Source organism: Archocentrus centrarchus, chromosome 2, assembly GCF_007364275.1.
Source record: "Archocentrus centrarchus isolate MPI-CPG fArcCen1 chromosome 2, fArcCen1, whole genome shotgun sequence".
Classification (NCBI taxonomy): Eukaryota; Metazoa; Chordata; class Actinopteri; order Cichliformes; family Cichlidae; genus Archocentrus; species Archocentrus centrarchus.
Window position 1 is genome coordinate 10,216,745 of NC_044347.1, and position 26,245 is coordinate 10,242,989.

Below are 26,245 nucleotides of genomic sequence, written 5' to 3' on the forward strand. Positions count from 1 at the left end.
AAGCGGCGCTGCTCTGTGTCAACATTACAGAGAGATGAACAGCAAGCAGCAGTTAACCGAGCCAACGGACGCGTGTGTAACCGGCCTGTTTCCGTGAACATCTCGGGGAGCGGCGTAGACAGCCGGCTGGTAAGGAAGGTCACATAAACGGAGGCTTTTTTAAAAAATAAAACAGAGCGGGGAGCACCTGTGCTTTAAGCTAGTGCTGTGGCTAATTAGCTGATCAGCTAATGTTATCAACCAGCAGCTAATAACAAGACAGGAAAAACCTGCACGAGGTTACAAACGCTTTATAAGGAGTTTTGCGGGGGGTAAAATACATAAACGTGAACTGGGGTGCTTTTAATTTGACATCGCAGCCTGTTGGCTTTAGATGCAGGGGTTTCCTTCTGGGTATTCCCCCATAATTCAGTCACTCTGGCTGTAAGGTTTGAGATAGCTGGACTGATTATGTGTCGTGTGTGTAGTTTTGCTTTCAGAGCTTTCATTAGCAGCAGCAGGAGGGGTCCTGAGCGTGACATGCTGATAGAGGAGTATCCACCCCACTGATGGAAACCCAGAGGAAGTGGTAAGTCCACCCAGAGTCCTCCTCCTCCTTCTCCTCTGCAGGATTATCCCACTCAGCTGGCGGCCCGTGATCACCATGTGACATTGCCTGCGGAGTTGTTGTGCTTTCACCCACAAAACATCTGCTGTTTGTGAGAGAGGAGGTGGAGGCTCAAACACCGGCCAAGGACCTGCTGCCAGGCGGTTTGTCCGCCTCTGCTCTGCTTCATCAGCCGCCCACACAGTTCTCACTCTGATCTGACTCATCATGTGATTTTAGTTTCGCTTTTAATTAGTTTTGTTAGATAAGGTCCTAAATGCAGTAGCCAGTTTCCTGCATTTTGTAATGACGGGTCTTTAGACTCCCTTTGAAATTTGTGTCCCCCTCCTCTTCCCAAACGAGCTCTTCATTCTTCTTGCTAATTTCCATGACTCTCTCCCAGCTCTGGGGATGACGATGGCGGTGGTGAGCGAGGACTGCTCCACACTTGGAAGGGCTACTCCTACAGCGTCACCCCCGAGAGGCTGCTCCTCCCCCGGCCAGTCCTTCAGGTTGCTCTGGGCACACGGCATGGCGTTCTCCTGGTGGAAGGTGGGACATTTTTATGACTTTTCATGATTAATGCTGAGATTTTACACTGCTGGGTTTAGTTGTTCTTCATTCTGATTTTGATCCTGATGTTTTAGGTAAAGCTAAAGTTAACCCACACTGATTGACTGTTACTTCCTCTTCAGGGGGACAGGTGTACAGCTTCGGCGAGTTGCCGTGGAAGCAGAGTCAAGTGCCAGAGCCGGCCAAACCAACCCTGGAGGGCGCGCTCAGCGGGCAGCGGGTAGTCGCAGTCGCAGCAGGAAGCTTCCACTGCGGGGCTGTGACGGAGGATGGCGGCGTCCACATGTGGGGGGAGAACGCTGCGGGGCAGTGCGGCTTGTCGAGCCTCAGCAGCGTTCCCAACCCGACCCCAGTCGCCCTGCAGGAGTTGGAAGCTGTTGCTGCACCCCCGCAGATGGTGCCGGTGCTAGAGCTGGCCTGTGGGGAGAAGCACACGCTTGCTCTGTCGGTGCAGCGGGAGGTGTGGGCGTGGGGAAGCGGCTGCCAGCTGGGCCTCCATGCCGCTGTCTTCCCTGTGTGGAAGCCTCAGAAAGTGGAGCACCTAGCGGGCCGGTATGTGTTACAGGTGGCCTGCGGGACCTCGCACAGCCTTGCTCTGGTGCGCTGCCTGGGGTCTCACGACAGCCACCGGCCACATGTGGACAAATGCGGCAGGTGTAACCAGCTGCTCTACACAATGACGGACAAAGAGGACCACGTCATCATCTCTGACGGCCACTACTGCCCGCTTGGCGTGGAGCTGACTGAGGATGATGGCAAGCTGGAGGCTCCTGCTCCCAGTGCAGGTCTCAAAACATCCCCATCAGAGCCAGTGCTCCCCTCTTACACCTCAAAGCTTGAGTCTCCTGCAGTTGCTGCAGACGCTGACCCCACCTCTGACCTCTCCCACCCCGAGGCCCCTGAGGAAGGGGAAGCATCTTTGGTTAACGGCGTGCTCCAAGCCTCGGACTCGGACACCTTGGCTCCATCTGAAGGCAGTAGTGGCGCTGCCTCCGGGGTCAAGAGCTCCCCGTATCCGGACGAGCAGGCCGTGAAGGATTACCTGAGGAAGCTGTCGGACAGCACGCAGATGGAAGCGAAGGCGAGCGGAGGGCTGCACACTCTGCTGGTGAGCTCGACTACAGCATGATAGTGGAAAGAAAAGAAAAACGATAATCTGTGGCTCACATAACTCGAGTTTTCATTCTCTAATGATTTGTTAAATTCATCTTTAAAGGCTTTTATAGTCTGATGGAAATATTTCTCCTTTTCTTTCCAATTTTCCTGCAAAATTTGATTCATAATGTGAGTTAACAACTCAAAACTGATGTAATCTTTTTCAGCTATTTATATATTTTTTTCTCTTATATTACCAAAAATATGCCCCAAATTTATATTTGACAGAAGCTGCGTTAAGCTGCACAGGTGCAGGAAGTCAGACATGGGGATGGCATGGAGCGTCTGGTCAATTTTCAAAATAAAACCCTGTGAGGAATATCTGGTTATCTTGTTTATACTTGCACCCTGATCATATTTTATTTTCAGTCACAGTTTTCGTTAGTATTAATTAGTAAAAACAAAATAATTGAGCTGAAATGATTATTAGGCTGCGTTTTGTTACACAGTGATGCTTTGTTATATTTCAGCACCCTCAGTTTCATCTCCAGATTCACTCGTCAATACTGATATTTGGTGATTTAAAAAATCCAATATTCTGATATTTCGTCCAATATTTTTCTTTCCGTAACATTTGTATGTGGAGTTATTTAACTACTCATGCGTGCTCTGCCCGACTCTGCTCAGATCAGCTGGTTGTTGTGTTTGTAATGTTAGAAACGCGTTGCACACAGGGAACCTGCAGAGTGCCCTCTGGTGGACAAACTATGTAACATCAGCATTCCTAAGATGGTTAAAGGGTATTTCTCCCGTCTCTTCTTTTACTTTAAATTTTCATTTATCGGCTGTTATAAATGCTGATACCAATATACTGGAAAACAGCTAATATCTTCCCCCTGATAAATTAGTCAGGCTCTAATTAAAGCACAAATAATTCTGCAGATAAAAAGGCACAGTTTTGTTTTTGATTTGGTAAATCTGCGATTTAAATGTTTTTCCAACGCCTATATCAACCAAAAAATTGTGATTAGGATTTTTTTTTTTTTTTGAGCAGCCCTGCAACGCATGCAAAAAGTCACACCATGATTGTTTGGGGTCACTTCAGTTTGTGGTTTACCGCCCTGTTTTTGTAAACTCAGCACAGACGGCATTAAGCTGCGAGTCAGCCTCTACTGACATCTGTCTGAAACATCAATGGAGGAACTTGGAGACTTCCAGATGGGACAGAGGGAAGTTGCTGCAACAGTTTCTGTTCTGACTTCCTTTGTTCCAACATAGGAAGCAGCACCTATGGATTAGGAGCAGACCCCTGCAGGTCACCCATGACTGTGTAGGATTAGAGCAACTACAGTTAGAAGTAGAAATAACTCAGAAATTGAATTTGAACATTTGTATGGCATTACTGTTATTATTGGTGACTTTTTAAAATAGGCATTTTTAAGTGTAGTTTTGATCTTTTTTCTTTTCCTGCACTCGAATTGTTCAAGGATCACAGGAAAGCTGAAAATCAGGCAGTTTGATGATGGCGGTGTAATGTTAACAGTTGTTTGAAGTGTTCAGAGAGTTAGCCACTGCACTTCTGAAATGCTTCTGGTGCAGTTTGAAGCCCTTTGAATGACAGAACAAAAGCACCAGGACTTCAGATCACTCCTATTTTAAATCTAACACACAATTTCTTTGAAAAGTCACATGAAACCACAGCTTTCAGTGTTTTTATGGTAGTCAGGGAGGAACTTCCATCTTTCACCCAAACTCCTTTAAACCTGTGACCCTGTTTCACTTCTCTTCCAGCCCTCAGCTGGAGGACTGATATCCTCCACCCCCACCTCCACACTCAACAACCTGGTGGCCTCCTGCGCCTCTGCGGTGGGCGAGCGGGTTGCCTCCACCTACGAAGCCCTGTCCCTGAAAAAGATGATGAACTTCTACCTCCCCTCAGGAGCGTCACGGTCAGGAGGATCCCCCGGAGTGGTCGATAACTCAGCCGAGCGTGTCCGCCAGGAGGACTCCATGCAGGGGAAGAAGAGCTCCAGCACAGGGGACATCCGCGAGGAGGAAGCCGACGGCCTGCGGCGCCGCCTCTCACTCCCGGGGCTGCTTTCACAGGGTAGATACGCTGTTCACCTCCTTTCCTCCTCCTATGCCCTGCTGCGTAAGTACGCCTTGCGCTCATGGGGGTCAATGGCAGTCCGCACGCGTTCACGCTTCATCGTCCAGCTTGTGAGCTCAGCGTTGTGGCATGCTGTGTCTGTTTGTTGTATTCAGCACACTGTCACCTCCAGCTAATTGGTCTCTAATTGGCTTCAGATGTTGGTGAATCTGATTGTTTGATTGTAAAGATGTGATGATGTTTAGCAGAATTTCTATGGACATGAAAATGCTCTCATCAGCATTATGACCATGTCACACACAGCGCTGCAAAAGTCTTGAGCCACCCCTCATTTCTTTATATTTTCTTTTTTTTTTTTTTTTTTAGAAAAGTAAAAACAAACAATTTCTAACAAGCTTGAAAGTCAATATTTGGTGTGACCGCCTTTATTCTTCAGCACAGTCTGAACTCTGAGGCAGCTTTCTTCTCATTTCTTTCAGTAGTCTTCAGGAATAGTTCTCCAGGCTTCTTGAAGGACATTCAAAGCTCTTCTTTGGATGTTTCTGCCTTTTGTTCTGCTCTGTCAGGATGATCAATGACAGATGGATCAACTGGACTGAAAATGAGTGAAAAAGCAGCTCAAGAACACTTCAAAAAAATGACAAGAAAATCCAGTCATGTGTCTAAAGTTTGTTGTTTGGTAAAGGTCCAAGGTCAACACCCTACATGTTAATTATTTACAGATGTATCCTAGACAAATATATTACTCTCTCCACATCTGCAGAAACGTAAAACTCACCCACGCACCCCATTGAAAACATGAGTTGTTTTCAATGGGGAAAATTTTCAATTAAAAAATTAAAAAGTTACATTCCACATTTCTTTCCAAACAAGCTCTTAAATGGATGAATAATTTTTTTTTGATTCACTTCTAAAAGTAGCAAAATTCTTTGGTTTGTGCTGCCTGTGAAAGCTTCATGTTAAAACTACCAGCTCTCCTTCTGGCAGGCTGTTTCACTGCCCTGGAAAACAGCAGAGAGAACAGAAGGATTTGGCAGATTTAATGGAGCAGAATGAAGGTTTTAGATGTGACTTAGAGAGAAAGGTGTTTGGTGCATTATGGGAAAGGCCTTTGCTTCTGCCTGACCCCGAGCAGGAATTAGATCCTCGCTTGTCTGTCGTCATATCGTTCTTTCCTCACAGAGAGCCTGGCATAGTTTGCTCTAGATTTCATCATCTGCTCGTGAGCTGACATCTTACGAATGTCAGTATTTAAAGACCTCAAAGATGAGGTTTGATGCTGAAAACTTTATACATGTGCTGTACTCCACCAGCCAAATCCAGCAACGAGAGTTCAGCCTGTGTAGGTGATTGTCTTTATGTTGTTAATTATTACTGTTTGATTTATGCGTCTGTGGATGTTGGAATAATTTAGAATTATTTTTACGTTTTCCTCCATCTGTACAACAGTTAGAGATAAACGTGGTTTAAGCAGATGATTTGATTGATTTATTTCAGTCACTAAAGGCTTAAAAATCAAATTCTTCCTCATGGATTAAATAGTAAAAGCATTCATTCCTGCAAGGTGGGCAACACTCATCTTCCTATGAAGGTTATTAACCATTAATATCACTCCACTGTAACTTCATGTTTTAATCGCAGTATGCAACAGTGCACAAGAGAGGGGAAGAAGAGAGTGCAGGCAGGGTGGGGCGGGTGGAGACGAGTGTCAGGGGCGATTTGTGACAGAAGGAGAGCAGCAAGAGTGAAAGGAGAGGTTTGCAAGATGATTAAATTCACTGTAAACACCTGCATTCTCTCCAGTTTGGCTCTGGGAGCTTTAATTGTGTCAGAGCACGCTGGCAAAACTCCAGTTAGTTACCCCAACAGCTCAAAGAAAGAGAGCGTTAGCATTTCTAGAAAGAAACGCAAAATAATTGTTTAAACTGTTTTCACACATTGAAAAAAGTAACTTAAAAGCACAACCTTGGCAACAAAACATTAACTTTTCATCTGTTCTTACTGTAAGTCATGAGCACAGGACAGGAAACACACTGACTCCGTGGATACGAGTGTTTGTCATGTGGCTGATGTGTCTCTGTGCAGGCATGCTTTTGTTCTGGATCAGACATGTTGTAAAAATATGTCATCATTTCATGAACTCGTAAATTTAGTTGTATCTGCTCATTCAGCCAAAAGCTGAATCCATTTATAATCCATTTTATAGTTTTTAAATGGATTATTAAAGACGATGAATTTTTCTGTGCAGTGTCGCCGCGGCTGCTGAGGAAAGTCGGTCGTCCCAGGGTGCGAGCCGTTGCCCTCACCCCTCTGGGAGGGGCCGTCCCCGAGGACCATGAGGTGCTGCCCACCCTGCAGACGGAGGTGTGGAGCTGGGGTCATGGCGAGCACGGGCAGCTGGGACACGGAGACAACCTGGCCAGGTAGGACCTGCTTCAAGAAGGCAAGCACATGACAACAAAGTCAACCCACTTCACTTTCCCATGTGTACACTCCCCAGTCTCAATAACTGTTATTTAGATTATAAATCAAGGATCTACAGATTTACTACCTGAACAAATACTATTGAACAGGTTTCAATAAACCAAAGGAAAGCATGAAGAAGAAATTATGAGTTCTAATCTAAAGAATTAGGATCACCAAGTATCAAGTTTTTCATGATTTTTAGACTCTACGTTTGTGTTTGCTGTTGTCTAAACCATGAACTCATTTGTAAGCACTGTGTGTTTGCACAGCACGTCAGTAACTTTGTGTCTGTTTGCAGACTGCAGCCGCTCTGCATCAAGAGTCTGAACAACAAGGAGGTGGTGCGGGTGGCTGCCGGCGCTCACCATTCCCTCGCTGTGACAGCTCACTGTCAGGTCAGTTTGGCTTATTAAACCAAAGTGTTGAGGTGGAAAAGTTCAAATCTTATCTGATTTTTCAAAGTAAGAGCAGTTCTACATAAACAGTTGCCTCCAAAACTCTAAGGTCTAATCCACAGGTGGGTTTTAAAACTGGGTTTTTCATCATTTTGTTTCTGCGTGAAAGCAGAAAGACATAAAACAGCACTGTCGTGATTGTCTAAACCAGTGCTTCTTAATTGGTTTTTGTTCAAGTGATTACTTGGTCTGTGATGTTTTCCATGTTTCATATGAGCATCCACTATTGGAAAAGTGTTTATATGACAGGAAATACAGATTTTTACATTAAGAGACGTGTTCATGTCTGCGTGTGTTTGTTTTTATTTCTTTGTCTTCCAGGTGTTCTCGTGGGGCAGTAACAGCTCCGGTCAGCTGGGACACATGGAGTCACCGAGCACCGTGCCCCGCCTCGCCAAGGTCAGGAGGCCAGCCACGCCCACATTCATGCTCGTAAACCTTGTAAGTTTGTTTTTAACATCTGCTTTCCTCATCCAGCTGTCAGAGGGGATCCGAGTGTGGGACGTGAGCGCGGGAGAGAGACACACCCTCCTGCTCGCAGACGGAGACTGCATCCAGCCCATCATTTACTACAGCGGGCAGCAGGTGAAGGAGGGCGAGGAGGAGCGGGGCAATGGGAAGGAGCTGCATCAGCAGGGAGGAGGAGAGGAGGAGGAGGAAGAGCAGGCGGGGGGGTACACTCAGCAGCCTGTTCTGCTGCCCTTCTGCATGAATGTAAGTGGTTTACGGTTGCAGGTTAGCTCGAGTCCTGCATGAAAGATTCACTGCAGCACTGATGTAAACTCCTCTACTGTGTGTGTGTGTGTGTGTTTGTTTGTTTTCCAGCTCGGTTATGTGAACAGCGTGTTTGCGGGCGGGCGGCGGTGTGTGGCGCTCTCTGACAGGAACGTGATGGGCTTCATCGCCAGCCTCCATGAACTCGCATCAACCGAGAGGAAGTTTTACTGCAAGCTGTGTAACATCAAGTCTCAGATTATCCGCCCGCTGCTGGAGCTGGGTAAGAAATAAGCATCACGAAGGTGGAAGTTTTCCAGCTCTGATTTTTACCGTTTGTTGTTTCTGATTTTCTTCTGTTTGGGTGCCATCCGTCTCCAGAGTCTCTGAGCTCGGCCCTCGGTCAGGTCCTCTTCGGCCTCCTGCAGACGCTGGCGAGCAGGTTCGCCCGGCTGTGTCACCTGACTGGGCAGCACGCCACCAGCCTCACTGCCAACCTGCGGCGTGGCCGTGAAGTCAAAAACCTGCTCATCCTCGAGCACATCAGCATTTTCCTCGACTCTTACCATGAGTACGTGTTCAGAAGCTTCACAACTTGAAACATTCGCTTGTTCGTATCGTAACACTTTTAACACCTGTGTTTCTGTATGAAGTTACTGCAGTGCCGTCGGAAACTTCCAGGTGATGGGAGGCTTCCAGGCTCTGACCAAACCCTCCGTGTGAGTGCACGCAAACTATTTTTACATGAACTCTTTAAAAAAAAAGAAAAGCTGACTCATTTTTAACAAATTTGTGGTGATTTTCTTGCAGAGACGTGTTTGGGAAAAGTCCGGAGCTGCTCCAGAAGCTGTCCGAGTGCAGCGAGGAGAACCTTACCACGGCCGACCTCCTGGTGGCGCTCTTCTACCTCCCGACGCACCACGTTTACGATTACGGCCGGCTGCTGCTCAAACTGGCCACCTGCTTCGAAGTGGTAGGTGGAAAAAACATGAGCAGCAGCACACGTGATCTCAAAGTTTGTATATTGTTGTTTACTCTTTTAAGCTCTTGTGTTGTGGTAACTTTGATATTTCTAATAGAAATGTTTGGCAGCAATGTTCAACACAGCCTTCAGTTTCCTCCTGAATAACTGGAATAACCAGCCTACAGGAAATTATTTGTTTACTTGCTTTTTTTTTTTAATATAGCTTGAATTTTAAAGCATTAAACCTTTTTTTTTTTGTTTGTTTTTTTTAGAATTAAAAGTTTTTAGTTTTTGGGAAATGGCACGGTTTTGAATATATATAAAAAAAATCCCCCACTCGCCCTGTGGGTGGTCTTTGCCCTCCAAGCTCAGGTCCTCTGCCATAGAAGACAGAGAGCCTCTATTGATCTTGCGCTCAGAGCTTGTTGATTAGTGCTTCTGTGCTGATGCTGCTGCTGGAGACGGTTTTTTTTAGGCCCTCCACTTTTTCTTTTGTCCAGTTTCCTCAATATGCTTAAGGACACGCTGCACACTAGGCTGAAATATGCCAAGTTTTATGTCTGCCAAACTTTGGAATTTTTCTTAGATTCAAGTAAAGAAATGGGAACAAATGATGTATTTTTTGCAACAGGCTCCTCGTAACAAAGTGTCTACAGATACAATTTAAAATGGGTTCGTCTGTTATGTGTAGAGACAACACTGGTTCATCCCTTACTGAATGATTCATAGTCCAGTGTTAAGTGGTTTAGCAAACAAAAAAACATGAAAGTGGAAATAATCTGCTTTTTATTCAGATGAATCCTGTCATTATTTTCCTTTAGTGCTCCACTGAGTACCAGAAGCTGCAGGACAGCTGCTCCAAGTTTGAAGCGTCGGTCCTGCGACTGAAGAGAAAAAGGAAAGAGGCCGACTACACCGTTCACTTCTTTAAGAGCTTTCCTGGAAAAATGACGGTAAATTTGCTCCTTTCATTAGCCTTTCGTTGTCAGTCGCCAGAGTGAAGCCACATAATGTTGAATGGTGTCCTTGTGTATCGTCAGGACTCTCTGCGAAAGCCTCACCGGCGGCTGATCTGCGAAAGCAGCAACAAGGGTCTGACCCTGCAGAACGCCGGCAGGTTCTCCGTCAACTGGTTCATCCTGTTCAACGACACTTTGGTCCACGCACAGGTCAGCCACACACACACACACACACAGACACACTTCCATCACTTCTTCGCCTCTTTCACTTTTATGAAGCCCCCATATTTCAGACACTGTAACCTGGTGTGTTTCAAGCGTTTGTGTGTGCTTGCCTCCGTGCTGTCAGGGCGTGGCGCCTTGTAAAAATCTTGTAAGTATGCAGCCAGCAGCAAACCTCAGCACAGCAACCCCAATTCTCCCCCTGTCCCACTGTCCTCCTCCTCCTCCTCCTGTGTGGGTGGGTGTGTGAAGGGTTTGAGACTTTGTGTCATAAGATTTGGCCCTGTGAGACAACACATACACACAAACACACTTAAGCAGCAAGTTATTACTAGCTTTAATTTGGAAGCCAAAATCTGGATGGATTTAAGCTGGTGATGCACCTGTGCTACAACAAATACTCAGTTCAGTTTTATTTATATAGCACCAAATCACAACAGTTCCCTCAAAGTGCTTTATATTGTAAGGTAAAGACCATAGAAGAAGAAGAACAAGCCCAACAATCAAAATGACCTCCGATCAGAAAGCACTTGGCAGCTGGAAGAGACCTCCGGCACAAAAGACACACTGTGGAGGAGAAGCAGAGATTAATAACTAATGAATAAATTCTTAGTGGAGTAAAAGAGGTAGTGAAGTAGAAATGCTAATGGGAAGCAGCACAAACTGCAGCCTCGGCCTGTTGTAGTGTAACCTGATCCAGCCCAAACTGGAAGGAAAGTTTAAGGCCTAATCTTAAGTCAATATCAGCAAAAAAAAAAATCCCTCAACTGTGGGTGCATCACTACTTAAATATCTCCACTGATACCAGCCCCATCCCCTCCTCTGCCCTCCACCCGCTCCCCACCTGTGGGACTCTGTGTGGGAAGATGAACAGACAGTAACCAAGGCTCAAGCTTTTCATTCAGCTCTTACATATTCCTGTTTTTCCTTCCTCGTTGCAACCAGTCCAGCTAAAACTCTTCATCCTGCTCAAGTTCTCCTTTCCTGCTAAAGCCTTGGTTTCTGCTGCTGGTTGAAAGCACACATCTTTGTGGAAAAATACCAGCACTTCCTGGTTCACTTCTCCACAGCAGTTTCCTTACCCCTTTCCTCACTCGTTTCCTTTTTCTTTCTCTTTAATATTCCTGTCCGTGCCTCCTCATCATCTCTGACGTGGTTGTTGTGCACATTTCGACTCCCCTCTTGCACCCTGACTGGTTTGACGCCTCCCCTGAGTCATGCTCGTTTTGTCTGTGTTTGGAAAGACAGAAATGAACAAAGTTTGTCCGTGTACACTCACTCAGCAGCTGGTAGCATCTGGATGGAGAAAGTAGTAACTGAAAGCAGAAGACTGCGATTGTATGCATGCATGCTTAGTTTTTAACTTCCTCTTTAAAAGCGTGTGAAACACATGTTTTATGCAAGTTAATAATAATAATATCACCTAATTTAGTATTGTTTATGAGTCTTAAATAAAAAGGCGAATCTCTGCATCTAGAAGTAGAATTGTAGGCTTATAATCATCCAAAGTGTGACTGAGATGAGCGGTGAGGATGAGGATGAAGATGTCTCGTATTTCCAGGACAGTCCGGCACACAGTTACTCCTGTGCATGTCACCAAAAAAGGACTCACCGTAATGCTGCTCAACATGTAAAGCAGGCCGTTATGACGTGGTCGTCCCCAGTTTGCTCGGTCACAGTGAAGTCTGTAGCTCACCTGCAGTGTGTGACCCACCTGCTCATTCGTAGTGACTGAGCTCATGTCAGTGTCACTGTTTATTTTCCCTTTCATGAACGATCGCTCTTTGCCATCTCTTCTCGATCCTTCTTTTCTATTTGATCTTGTTGTCCTCCCTCCCTCTCTCCATCGTTTCTTCTCCTCCAGTTCTCCACCCATCACATCTTCCCGTTGGCCACACTGTGGGTGGAGCCGATCCCTGAAGAGGACACGGGCCTGTAAGTTTATTTAGTTGCAGGTTTTCTATAATAATTAAACAATTAAAGGGATAACGGGGAGCCTTTTTAAATGCTTTTTTTCAAGAGGTGCAGTCATTGTTTCTGAGTACTGTATGCTCATAGCAAGTTAACATGGTAAAGCATGTTCTGCTTTATCATCCTCTTATACTCTAATGGGGACTATCATATTTTATTAGTTTAGACTTGAAACAAGAGACTTAGACAGAAAACTCGTCAGGAAAGCGTTTAATGAGGTCATAGTTGAGGTGAAATAGGGTCATAGGGTCAGAGACTGGACAGCTGGACATGTTTTTGCAACCAGAGGAGTCGCCCCCTGTTGGACATTAGTAAGAATGTCAATTTAAGGTACTTGAATTTTTTTCAACCCAGGAGCTTTTACATCAAAGACTTTATCTTTCATATGAAGTCTGTGGTAGTTTGCAAGGTCCTTCATTGGTAGTTGGCAAACACCTTCTATGTTCAGTACTGCCACCTTCTGGCTGTAGCATCACATTACATTCCAGGCAGCAGTTACAACAACGGAGGAATTAAAAAAAAAAAGTGATGATCACAGAAACTGTTTGATTTTCTTTATTTTTTTATGACTAATTGAGTAAATATTGTTAAATAATTGTGCTCCAAATCATAAAACATGTATGTACATTATACTTTTTAAGAAATTCAGTGCATGTTGTGACCTGTAAAATGTGCGGTTTACAGTGTAAAGCAAGAGTGTGTGTGTGTGTGTGTGTGTGTGTGTGTGTGTGTGTGTGTGTGTGTGTGTGTGTGTGTGTGTGTGTGTGTGTGTGTGTGTGTGTGTAGATATGGGTTGAAGGTGATCACACCTGAGGAGACGTTCACCCTGCTCGCTTTGACTCCCATGGAGAAGGTACATTTTTAATTTGATTTATTTCTTTATTTTAATGGTGACGCTCGCCTTTTAAAAACGACGCTTCCTGAGCCGTATGTTCGTTCTTAGGCCAAGTGGCTTCGCTCCATCAACCAGGCGGTGGACCAGGTGCTGAGCGGTGCGGGGCGGGACGCGGCGTCAGGCGGCACGGTGCAGAAGTTGGAGCCTCCCGTCTCCAGAACGGCTTCCTACACATTTTATAAGGAGGGGCGGCTGAAGGATGCCATATATGAGGGTCGCTGGCTGTCTGGAAAGCCCAACGGCAGGTTGGATGTTCAAACTGTGAATTTACACTTTTAAAGATAATTTTATTTATGTGTCGCATGATTTTTTGAAAAGTTTTGTTTTGTTTTCAGAGGCGTGTTGAAATGGCCTGATGGGAGAATATACACGGGGACGTTCAAGAACGGACTAGAAGATGGGTGAGTGCTGGCCACTCAAATTTCCTAATCTGTCGTACTAAGTGTTCAGAGCCTGGTGCTTTTATCTGAGTGCGAGAGGTGATCTCATCACTTTCTCGTCTGTTTGTGCAGCTTTGGCGAGTTTGTGGCTCCCAATAAGACGCTGAGCAAGAACGACCACTATCAAGGTCACTGGAAGGACGGCAAGATGCACGGCCTGGGCACGTACAGGTGAGCAGGAAGGAACTAAATATCATCATGATTACTGGTTAGATGTTGTGTCCTCATTGCATTTAGAAATACTTTGCTGGAAGGTTTTATTTGTTGAAGTTTGTGTGTATAAGGTGGAAAACTTTCGGGGGGTTTTGGTATGTAGTGCAGCTCCATTTTTGCTGATTCAGTGATCATTTCAAGCTGTGAAACACTTTCCATCAGTGCTCTGCTGCACAGAAAGTCGTGCACACATGCAGTCTGTTCACACCTTCAGCTGCTTTTCTCAAAGTCTTCACCGGTCTCATTAAAAGATTTAAGAGAGTGTATGCATGCATGTAACCCTGTGTGGATTAGAGAAAATCCAGAATAAACTTGTGCACAGAGTTCTTGTTTTAAAAGTCATTGAGGATGTTTGCTGTACGATCATTCCACCCTGGATGAAGAACATTTCAAAGAAATCATTAAAAGCCCCAAATTACAGTGAAATTCATGCTTATGAGTGGATGGAAACTTCTGACCAGCTGCAACTGCTATTCAGTTTCTGAGAAGACGAGCTGACAATGAGCCACCATATTTAAATATTAAAACAGTTTTTATGAGGGCTTTCTCATTAGCAGAGGTTGCAGCTGATCAGGAGTGTCGCTGGATAAACGAAGTGTTCAGAGAGAATGCTGGGAAGTGTTTTAGCACTGAACATTTTAAGGATGCAGGTTCAGCTGTACCTGAAGCTTTAAAAGATGTAACAGTTGTCTGTCTGCCTGCAGGTATGCCAGCGGTGAAGTTTACGATGGGTCTTTTCAGGACGGCGTGCGGCACGGTCACGGCATGCTGCGCAGCGGCAAGCTGAACACCTCGTCCCCCAGCGTCTTCATCGGCCAGTGGCTGCAGGACAAGAAGACGGGCTACGGAGTCTTTGACGATATCACAAAGTATGAAGTCGGGCAGTTCTTTCTCCTCTAAATTTAGTGACAGCTTTCCATCAAAACACATGAAGACATAAAGGTCCTCCTTTAATGTCCGTTTGCTTTGCAGAGGAGAAAAGTACATGGGCATGTGGCAGGACCACCAGCGGCAGGGCACCGGAATCGTGGTCACCCAGTTTGGCCTGTACTACGAAGGAGCCTTCAAAGACAACAAGATGATGGTGAGCGCTTCATTTTAGTTTTTTTATAGAAGGTCTGCTCCTAAAATTCTTCTTCCAAAGATCTGTCCAGCGATCATATCCGAAACTCTGACTGTGCATAAGCCTAAAAATCCTGCTGACAGCCAGCTGATTAACTTCCAGATAGTTCGGAGGAATGAAAGACTGTAAATAAAGTAGGAGCAAGTTAAAAAAAAAAAATGTGTAGCATGGATCCCTTTCTTCTGCATTTAATTATATAAAGATTATTATTTTAGACCTCTTTATGGGTTTACTGAACAGCAGCAGTTCATAAGAGAGGCAGGAAAAATGGGAATGACATGGAGGGAACAAGGTTGGGTCACCCCAGGCTGTGTTATTATGAAAACTCGTGGCACAGGCTGCTCTTACAGCAGAGTACAAACTACAGGCTTTTTCTGGGTCAGCAGGGCCCTGGTGCGAGGGAACGTGACAGAAGTCGGCGTATTTCCTGTTATTTTTTGCTGTTTCATAAACAAGGCTGTTTAAAACAAATTTTTTTAAAGCTTGAGTAAATTAGACCTCATTTCAAAATATTTTCCACAGTTCTGGTGATTTTCTTTGGGTGGAAGACCAAAAGCTATTCAGTGAGCACCAGAAAACTTTCACATGCAGGAAAACTGCTGAAGTAGAGCACAGTCATTAAAGAATCTAATATTCAGTAGTTTTTGTGAAGAGTTTATTTTCTTCCAAATATATGTAATTAGTCTAAGTACACAAACGGATTTATACTTTTTATTCAATTCTCACTGGAGCTGTAAATCATCAGAAAGGCCTGAACCACAACAAAATAGAACAAATGAAAACTGATAATTGAAAAGAGTATCAATAAGAATCTCCAGAGTCATGTAAACAGAGCTGCAGTGGGAGATTCTTCCCATTGGTGGATTTTCTGTCTTTCAGGGCGCTGGCGTCCTCCTGTCAGAGGACGACACGACGTATGAGGGTGAATTCTCCGACGACTGGACGCTCAGTGGAAAGGTGACTAATGCTCACTGAACAAATGTCAGAATATAAGTTTTATTTAGGCACAGGCGCTCAGTCTTACATGTCCTTGCTCCTGGCCCTCAGGGTGTGCTGACCATGGCGAACGGTGACTACCTGGAGGGCTCCTTCAGCGGTGAATGGGGCTCCGGGCTCAAAGTAACCGGCTCCTACTTCAAACCACACCTGTTTGACACCGACAAGGACAAGACCCGAGCCGTGTAAGCTCATAAAATGTCTCATATATATTAAAGAAAGCTCGGTGTGTCTGTATTTTTAGACTTCGTGTGCGTTGTGTGATGCCGCAGGAAGCTGGGCCGTCTGTGCGTGTGCGCCGAGGATAAGTGGCAGGCAGTTTTCGAGGAGTGCTGGAGTCAGCTGGGCTGTGAGGCACCGAACCGAGGGGAGCCCCAGAAGGCCTGGGAGAACATCGCCGTGGCCCTCACCACCAACCGGCAACATATCCTGGACAGGTACAGCCCGACGCCCTCAGGTATAATAAAGCTTCCTGTCAGCAAGTAAAAAATGCAAAATTTGAGATTTCCAATGTTTGTGTGTCCCAGTCCAGAGAGTTTGTCTCGGTGTCACAACAAAACTCTGGAGAGTCTGGAGGTCATCCCGCAACACGTAGGACCAGTCACCATGGAGAGATATCACGCCATCCGCCTCTACCTGATCAAGGTGGGTTCACCAAGTCGAGGAGGTAAAAGTACTAAAGAGGTTTACGGTGCTGCAGCTGCATAAAAAAACAACCTGATTGCTTTTTGTAAAATAAAAATTTAAAAAAAAAGTTTCATCCTTTTAAAATGTCTTAGGTCCAAAAGACACAACTTTCACTTTGAAGACGAACATTCTCCTTTTCCATTTTGCATCACACTTTCTCAAGTCTCACTGCCACTCAGTGGTTTGAGAGTGTTTTAGATGATCCAGCATCTTCTATGCAAGCTACAGTGACTGTGACAAACTAATCGCAGGGAGGTTTTTGGTGCAGCAGCCAATGTGTAACCAATTTCCAGCAAACACGACCAATCGGTCGGGGTACACATACTTTCCCCTAGCCAAGCAGAGGTTGCCAGGGGGTTGACAACCAGTCTCTAGGCCTATGTGACTGAGGGCGAAGAATTTTACATTTTTGGAGGTGCATCGCACAAATTCCACAACTCCACAGATAAAAATCAAACGCAGGTAAATTCAGCCAATCTCCTCTTAAAGATAGGGTTAGGGTAATAATAATAATAAAGTGCTGGAAGCACTCACAGAGGTTAAATTTAAATCAGGAATGTTTTTTCACTCTTGTGAGTTCAATTGCAGAACTTTATAATCACAGCATGTGTGAACTGTCTGCAGAAACAATGTGAGGACGCTGACTTTAGATTTCAATACTTAAGTGTCCACTTCTGATTGGAAGTTCAGACTCAGGGTCCAGTAGGTGTTACGCAGCCTTACGTTAAAGGAAGTGTTATTGATGTGGCACCTGAGTAAGCACAGCTTTTTAAAAAAATGATCCTTTGTCATCCAGGCATGTGACACCCCGCTGCACCCTCTGGGCCGGCTGTTGGAGTCCCTGGTGGCGGTCTACAGGATGACCTACGTGGGTGTCGGAGCCAACCGTCGGCTCCTGCATCAAGCTGTCAGCGAGATCAAGTCTTACCTCAACCGCATCTTCCAGATAGTCAGGTAATCGCTGTGATTTTGGTAGAGAAGCAGCTCTGTGATTCACTCAGAAACACTGAAATGGAGGGAACTGACCCCAAACCAGAAGAAAGACAAATCTAAGGGGTCTCGAGAAGATTAATAGAATATAAAACTAAAAATTATTTTTCCTTTATCCACATTTTTCTTCTAATTTCAATAATTCTGCAGCTAACAGTTTGTAGCATTTCACACCAAAAGATGGTGTGATGTAACGCATGAAATGATCATTTTTATCCACATTTCCTGCATTCTGGTGAATTTGTACTTTTTCTGCTAACACAGTCGTTACTTCCACACAAAAATCAGTTCAGGACACTGAACCATAATACAGTGAGGCTTTCTGCCCTTCCAGTTCATTTAACAGCTCTGCTGCGCTTCTCTTTTCTGCACATTTAAAACATGCCGCTCACGTCTGTGTTTAGTCTGATTTTTAGGAATCATCTTAGTGAATCTGTATAGATGAAGAAAAGGGCATTAGTGCCTTCATTATTAATGTTCTAAGTGCTTCTTTCATCAAGTGATGAATGCATGTGTTCCACTGGGGTGGAGGCATGTTCTCTGCTCCACCCCTGAAATCTACCCAATGATCCAAAATCCTAAAACCAATATAAGAGTCTGGTATAAAACACAGACAATATATCTGTGAACACACTAATGTTGTACAAAGGAAAGTGTTCAAGAGATAATCCGGTCTGATCTGAACAGGAAATAAGACAAAATGAAAACAGGTTAGAATAAGAAAAAAGTCGATAAAACTACAGTAAAACGGTCATTTTCACCGAAAAGTGAAACAGCCATCTGTCCACTTTCTGCTGCTTATCTGGGTTGTGGGGGCAGCAGTTTAAGCAGAGAAGCCCAGACCTCCCTCTCTCCAGCCACCTGCTCCAGCTCATCCCGAACATCCTCACCGCATCACTAAGGCTGAGTCCAGCCACCCTTTGGAAGAAACTCATTCTTTAGGTCGCTGCCAAGAGCCTGTGGCCGTAGGTGAGGGCAGGCACTTACTTGGATCAACCCGGTGTAGCGTCCACATCACTGCAGACACGACACCAATTCGTCTGTACACCTAGAAATTATGTCCATGAAAATTATGGACAAAGGGCGACCCTGGCGAAGTCCCACCGGGAATGAGTCTGACTTACTGCCAGTAACACAGACCGTGCTGCCACTGCAGTTGCACAGGGTCTGTAACAACGGGCCAGATGCCGAGTACTCTGGAAGGACTCCTTGCAGGATACCCTGTTACATGGTCAAATGTCTTCTCCAAGTCCACAAATTACAAGTAGATTGGTTGGACAAACTCCCACATAGATTCATACGTCCTCAAGAGGATAAAGAGTCCGGCGTTCCATGACCAGAATGAAAACCGGATTTTTTTTCTCCTGAATCCGAGGTTCAGCTAACAGACTTTCCCCTCCAGTACCCCAGCACAAACTTCCCCAGGGAGACTGAGGAGTGTGACTCCCCAGTAATTAGAGCACACCCTCCAGTCCCTCTTCTTAAAAAGGGGGACCACAACCCCAGTCTGCCAATCCAAGGGCACTGCCCTTAATATCTACATATCAACCAAGACAGCCCCAAAATATCCCAGACCCTGAGGAACTCTGGGAAAACCTCCAGGGGTCCTGCCACTGAGGAGCTGTTTAACTTCCTCAGCGACCTCACCCACATTAATAGGCAAGTCATCCCCCTCATCCTCACACTCTGCTTTCTCTAAGGAATAGTGAACCAGGTGAAAAATAAACTTATTGTTGTGTTATTGTGTTATTTATTGATCCATAACTGATCTGTAAAGCATTATAAATGGTGATCAAAGAATGGCCTCGATACTCGGTCTTCACATATCAGAAATCCAGAGATGTTTAAGTGGGTATCACATGAGAGAAGGAAGTAAGAAACTGGGAAGCTACAGCTGTAAAATATTCATCATTGCTGAAATGTTCATAACTCATAATGAAAGGCTGTCAGTAATTCAGGCGTGCAAAGACGGGAACTGTGAGATGAGTGCAAGACCAGTGCTAAAAAATAAAAAAAATATTTAATTCAGAGGCAAATAAACATGTTTACATTATATTCTTGTTTATTTTTGCGTGTGCGTGTTGTTTCAGATTTCTATTCCCAGACCTGCCAGAAGAGGGCGGCCTAATTCCAGAGCCGACCACCGACCTCCAGGACAAGAAGTCCGACAACGCCGATGCTCCACTGGAGTCGCCCAAACCTGCGTAAGGATCGCTCCGTGTCCCGCTGTTACTCCTGTCCCGGCTCGACCGGCTCACATTAACGCCCCTCCATCCTGCATTTGTGTTTCAGCCGTGTGGTGAGCAGCTCTGCTCTGCTGCTCCCCGTCCTGCTGCCCCGTCTCTACCCACCGCTCTTCACCCTCTACGCCCTGGACAAGGAGAGAGAGGACGACGTGTACTGGGAGTGCGTCCTGCGCCTCAACAAGCAGCCCGACCTCGCCCTGCTCGCCTTCCTGGGCGTTCAGCAGTACGTCGAGCTGAACACGCTGCTGCAGAAGAGTTTGGTTTTGTTTTTTTTTTTTAATGTGCAAATCAGTAACTACTTCTTCTTCTTTTGTTCTCCTGCTTTCAGAAAGTTTTGGCCTGTTTCCATCCCCGCCTCTTTGCCTGCACCGGGGGAAAAGCAGCAGGTATCATTTTGTTCATATTTTCAAACCCCATTCAGATATTTTTGGGCTGATTGGACATCATTTATCTATACTAAGCAAGAATTTTCAATCAAATTATTCAGATCTTTTTAATACATTATTTTATTGTTGTTTGCATCCATTGTTTTTAGAATGATGTAAAGAGTGTTTGTTCTCCTCCAGGTCATCTCCAGCACCAAAGACGCCTGCTTTGCCTCTGCAGTGGAAACACTACAGCAGATCAGGTACAGCAGAGTGGGGGTGCAGTGCTGTACTCTGAGAAGCTTTTATCAAAGATGAAAAATCTATTAAGTAACGTGTCCTTGTTTCTTTTTTTTTCAGCACGACTTTCACCCCGTCAGACAAGCTGCAGGTGATCCAGCTCACCTTCGAGGAGATCACACAGGAGGTCCAGACGCTGCTGAAGCAGGACTTCCTGTGGTCGATGGACGACCTCTTCCCCGTCTTCCTCTATGTGGTGCTGCGAGCTCGGTCAGCACTGAAACACACACACACACACACATTTTGCAGCCTCAGCATTAGTGTTTGGGCACGTTGCCGTGCTGTTTTTGGTTTTGTTTCTGGGTGACAGGGTGGAGGGTATCCACAGACACTACACAGATACACAAAAGCACCAACGTCTTGGGTGGTCTTTGCCACACAGTGAGTCAGACTGTTTGTCAGATAATCCATTAAAATCCCCCACAAACAGCACAGATGTCATCAGGAGGTCCAGCTCAGTGGCTCAAATTAGTGAAGATGAGCAGAAGAGCCGGTTCAGTTAGTGAAGTCCAGGAATGAAGCTGAATGAGTTTTGTTTTTTTTTTTCTCTCTTCAGTATCAGGAACCTCGGTTCAGAGGTCAGTCTGATCGAAGACCTGATGGACCCCTGCGTTCAGCACGGCGAGCATGGCATCATGTTCACCACCCTCAAGGTAACACACACGCAGCACACACCACTTTATTTGCAGGCATTTTGAGTCCTTTAAGTCATTCACTCGGTGTCTTTCCCTCCTCCAGGCCTGTTACTACCAGATCCAGCATGAGAAGATCACTTAAGATGAGGCTGCTGCTACTTCCTTACTTCCTCAGTGATCTTCATGCTGCTGCCCCACCTCCCCTCCCCTCCCCTCCTCTCAACTCCAGCAGCCAGGCTTGAGGACGACAGACAGGGCGCAAAGGGTCATGTGACCGAGTTATCAAATGCTGCTGAGAGACATCACATCACAGACCCTCCCTCTCTGATGCATCCACAATGATGAAGGTAGAAAGCAGATGAGCAGGGTCGCACCGTCCAGTGTGGGTGGAGTCAGGAAATGCAAATGACTATTATTAAATCACCTTCTTCACCGGTTACTAGGGATGGAGTTCAAAGTTCGTCTGTGGGATGCTACACCTTATTTTTATTCCTCTTTAAGCTCTTTACTGTGGGGGGAAAAAAAAAATCTGGAAACATGGAAGTTTGCGCTGTGACACCCTCAGTGCGTGAAGAGGAAGTAAATCGTGACAACCTGTGGATTCATAAACTTTATCTGAGAAGGATGCTTCCTGTTAGTGTCCGTCCTGCCCACTGCAGGGGGAGGCGGTCCTGAATGGATGAAACAGGAAGTGTTTTTGTAAGTAAACCTGACAGTTTTTAGAGTTCATTACTGCCCCCTGGAGGAACCTGCTGCTGCTGCTGCAGTAGATGCAATTCCACCGTCAGCCACAGGGGGCAGCAACAAGCCCGCTATCAATACAAGAAAAACAAACTGACAAAAATTATTTTTGGTTTATTTGAAGAGGATTTATCTGGATGAGCTCACAGCCGTGTTTCATACTGTATTTATAGAAAGCACACGGAGTGTGCAGCAGGTGACTGACGTGACTGTAGCTCTAAGTTTATGTTTTATTCATTTGAAGGATTGTTAAACACGAGCTTTGGCTGGATTGCTGACTTGAAGGCACATGCACACATCTTCTAAACATGACCTCGGACTGTTATGTTAAAGATGCTCATTCTTCCTCTGGCGTTTAGTGCCGTTTATCTACCTGTGCACGTGATTTTGGTGTCCAGTTTTGGAGCTGCCAGCTGTAGAGATGCGTGCCATTCGCCCGGTGGTGCTCAAAGCAAAACAAATCTGTTTAAATATCTTAGAAGTAGGGCTGAGAACTTTTTGTTCCATCTCATCTCACCTGGCATCACTCTCAGTCACAGCAGCTGCTGATTTGTTGAGGATTTAGTCACTTTTCACAACATTCAGCAGCTTTTTTTCTCACACTTCCTGATGTTTTGCCCTCACGGTGCAGGCACAACATGGTGAGTGAGTAGCAAGGCAATATGTAGTCTTTACATGGAAATGTGGCACATTGAAAGCACAGAAAGTGTCATTTAAAGTAAAACCAAAGGTGACCTCACCACCGCACGAGCGCACCGCTCTTTGGAGTCATTTTGGCCTGATCGGCTCAGTAAAAGAGGCCAGATCGGTCTTTACCTCCATTTCAATGATGTGTCAGTGCAGGGAGATGCTGAAAAGACGATGCTTCTTTCTGCACAGGGATACAGTTTGCAGGTGTATTGGCAGCAGTGGGGGCAGGAAGACAGTAGTTTCAGCTTGATAGATTTTTTTTTTTTTTGTATTTATTTTTTGAGTGATGAGGTTATTTATGAGTTTGCTAATGTATTTTTTCAGCCTCGAGCACCACAAGGCGAGCTTCACCTGGTTTCATTCGATTAAAGAGAAGGCTCATTTCTCCACAGTCTCAGATGGATGAATAGCGCTACAGGCCAGAGGAAAAATATGTACAGTAGATTTTTTTTTTTTTTTTTTTAAGGTGAGCGATCCATTATTCAGTCAGCTGAAATATCTTTTCACTGACGAGTTTTTGCAGGAGGCCGCTCTGCTTTGTGTTTCTGAGCCCAGCGTTCAGTATTATTAACAGGACAGTTACGCAGCTCTTTTGGAAAACACATTCTGCTCTTATAACTGACTTTTCAAGCTAAGGAAGACATTTTTCCTTCAAATTTTATCCCCCCAAAACAACTGAAAATTCTGCCTATTTTTGAGGCGTGCATGTTTGTTTGTTTTTGTTTTTTTTTAACCTGACAATGACCAACATTTCTCCCCTAATTCGCTCGTGTTGTATCACTGCTACCTTGCTGAACAGCGCTTCCTTTTCAGCAGCTCGATGATAACTTGCTCGCTCTGCGGTTACACAGAGTTGAGGTGTGTTGTGCTTCTTGGAAATCAGCGGCGTCTGTAACCTTTTACTGATCTAATGTGAAGATAAATTTAGCAGCTGATTGGCTTATTTGTTGTCTCAAATGTTTGCAGAAACTCACTCTGCTGGATCGTTTCTGAAATTTAAGAGAGAAAGTTGGCACACAAGCTGCTTTTGGTTTAAAATCCAGGAGCAGAAAGGCCACGAAGGGAATTTGCACAGTTATAGGAGAGCAATGCTACAGTCGCACTAGGGGAAACAGAGGTTTGAGATGGCAACGCGGCCAAAACATTATTCTTGTTGTATAATGAACTTGCAATGGTTCCTTCAAAGACAGCAACCAGGCAACCACTCGCAATCAGTCAGTCTGCTGTCAGTTAATGGAGTCGAGTTTGTGATAATGCACCAATCAACTGTGCTAAAAATGCATCGTTTCTATTCAGAGTGCAGCCAGATCCTTACAGAAATTCAAAAATTCCTTCATAAATAATGACAACGTTGCTGCAGGACAGCAATATAACAGCAAAATGACACAGGTGCTGGGCAACCTTGCTTTTAGATCAGAATAAAACCAGAATATAACTGGGTGGCAACCAGTTGAGTCGAGTTCCTTATTGCAAAGAGACGTGTTGCAGACAAGTTGCACTCATCCGCACAGACTGACTCAGATTGTTGGCAATCTGTTCATAAATTAGGCAGCAATTAATCGCTGCAATTAATTACTTTTGCCAATCTGTCTGAAAGTAATTGCAGTCCGAGTCAGACTGTGATTGTTTTCAGACCAGTTGCCTCCCAACTGTGCAATCGCCTTGCAATCAAAAGTTGTTGGTCGCTGCCGTCCTATTTTTACTCCAGTGTGACTGAGCCCATAGAGAGGAGGAGAAGCTGTCAGTATCTACTGCTGGGAAGCAGCGTGATGCCTCACATGCAGAAACACCACCTACCATCAGTATAAATCATCTTTTAGCAGCGTGCAGTGACCTCTGACCTGCAGGCTGCAGGGAGCTGCAGATATCCAGACAATGTTTCTATTAATCACACAGTTACAGGTCACACAGCCAATGGAGGAAACTAACCACCAAATGAAGGTCCAAATGTCACTGATCTGCAAAATAATCAGTGCAAAAGGTCAAATTTGAACTCTAATTTAACCATTTTAATGAAAAAATGAGTATTTTTTTCCCTTTTGCAGGTGATGTCTGAGCAGAGACGCAGGCGGCTTTAATGCTGCTGTTACAGACAGAATATAGTTCAGAGCTCCGCGCCATCTGTTAATGCTGCTGCTCTTTTTTTAAAAAACAACTATCAGGCACCGTTGCTAACTTGTGATCTGCGTCACACATGCCAGTTTAAAAAAGAGATTAAGAGGTGATCCTTTCTCTTTTTTTTTTTTTTGTAATGCCCCGGCCTGCTTTGCTTTTCTCACATAGTTTTCACAGTAGAAAAGCCAGCGGGTCAGAGGTGAAGCTGCTGCTCTTTCCCTGCAGGATATTTGGAAATCAAGCAGAAAAACGGACGACAGCGGTTATTAAATTCAAACCTACTGATGTGAACTTCTTATAGTTGATGCCACTGCTTTTATCTGCCTTTAAAGCAGGTTTGCAAACGGTATTGTGCCCCCCTGTTCATGAGCCTGGGCGGTATTGTCTTTTTGAGATCACTGAGTTCATCCCTGAAATACTTCCTCCACACTTTAATCCCACAGTTATTTGCCAACTGTGACATTTAAGCCAAGTTCTGCTGTTATTCGAGTGACGAGAAAGCACCCTCCGGTGTTATTCAGCATCATCTCCTGTGTGTTTGTAGTTTTATTCAAATCTGAAGGCTGACATGGTTCACCGCTGCCTGTAAAAACTGGTTTTCCCGACGGCGACACAGCTGACTGAGAAAGCAGATGACTGATGCAGCGGTTGTTCACACGCTGACTGACTTTGTTCAGTTCTTTTGTGCTTAATGTAAACTGAAGGAAATGCTGACGTTTTAAACCTGCGACTGGTTAACTGACCGCACTTCACTAACGGTTGTTCTGCCAATGGACGCTTGGTGTTTCCTCGCTGTGTCGAGGCTCACCTGTGTGTCTTTTACTTGATGTCAAACATGTTGTACTTTTAGTTGATGACAAAGGGCAATAAACTCATTTGATGGAAAATTACCAGGATATTTTCTTTTTTTTGTTTTGTTTTTAACATGTATTCCCAGCTGTCGCAGAGACGTCACTGAGATAACTGAGACGCTGACTGAAATGCTGCATGGAGGCTTCTAGACACCTGTTCTGAAAGGACTTTTGCCTGAGCTGCAACTGTTTTGGGGGGGTAAAATAACTCCTGTGGAACTAATTCTGACTCTAATCCCTAGAAGAGGACCTGAGTCCTGCTGTGGAAAAGCAGCTAATGATTGAAACGGAAACAAACTGGTTAAAGGTTCTTGAATGAGAGGATTTGCTGCTGTAAACTGAAGGATTTTGGATTCTTTGACTCCTTTTTTCCCTCCCACTACTTTATGGTGTTGCCTTTGAGGGACTTCATTAAAATTAACATCCACATGGATGGCAGAACCCGAGGTTTCCCTGCACAACATTGCCCAAACCATTACGCTGCCTCTGCCGACTTACCTTCTTCCCAGGTGTTCCCCAGGCAGGTGACCCACACCCACCCGGCCATCCATGTGATGTAAAAGTAAATGTGATTCTTCAGACCAGGCCACCTTCTTCCATTGCTCTGTGGTCCAGTTCTGATGCTCACATGCCCATTGTTGGTGCTTTCAGTGGTGGACAGGGCTCAGCATGGGCACCCTGACTGGTCTGCAGCCCCATTAACAACAAACTGTGATGAACTGTGTGTTCTGACACTTTTCTATCTGAACCAGCATTAACATTTACAGCAATTTTCAGCAACAGGTGCCATAATGAGGAGATAATCAGCGTCATCCACTTCACCAGTCAGTGGTTACAGTGTTA

The 26,245-nt window shown here is 45.1% G+C and overlaps 1 protein-coding gene across 1 annotated transcript; it reads left to right on the plus strand.

Moving 5' to 3' along the window:
* Positions 1-25,427, plus strand: als2b (alsin Rho guanine nucleotide exchange factor ALS2 b). Its single transcript, XM_030748709.1, has 34 exons — positions 1-129; positions 468-568; positions 990-1,138; positions 1,282-2,267; positions 4,046-4,361; positions 6,613-6,787; positions 7,129-7,225; positions 7,607-7,684; positions 7,763-7,999; positions 8,111-8,282; positions 8,381-8,570; positions 8,653-8,718; positions 8,810-8,972; positions 9,785-9,916; positions 10,004-10,132; positions 12,009-12,079; positions 12,902-12,968; positions 13,059-13,255; positions 13,346-13,411; positions 13,523-13,621; positions 14,368-14,532; positions 14,636-14,747; positions 15,666-15,743; positions 15,834-15,967; positions 16,055-16,219; positions 16,310-16,427; positions 17,266-17,423; positions 19,550-19,663; positions 19,752-19,928; positions 20,034-20,091; positions 20,272-20,333; positions 20,431-20,580; positions 20,927-21,023; positions 21,109-25,427. The coding sequence occupies exons 2-34, from the start codon at positions 549-551 to the stop codon at positions 21,145-21,147; spliced, it is 5,037 nt and encodes a 1,678-aa protein (XP_030604569.1). The 5' UTR covers positions 1-129; positions 468-548; the 3' UTR covers positions 21,148-25,427.
* Positions 25,428-26,245: the final 818 nt, after the last annotated feature.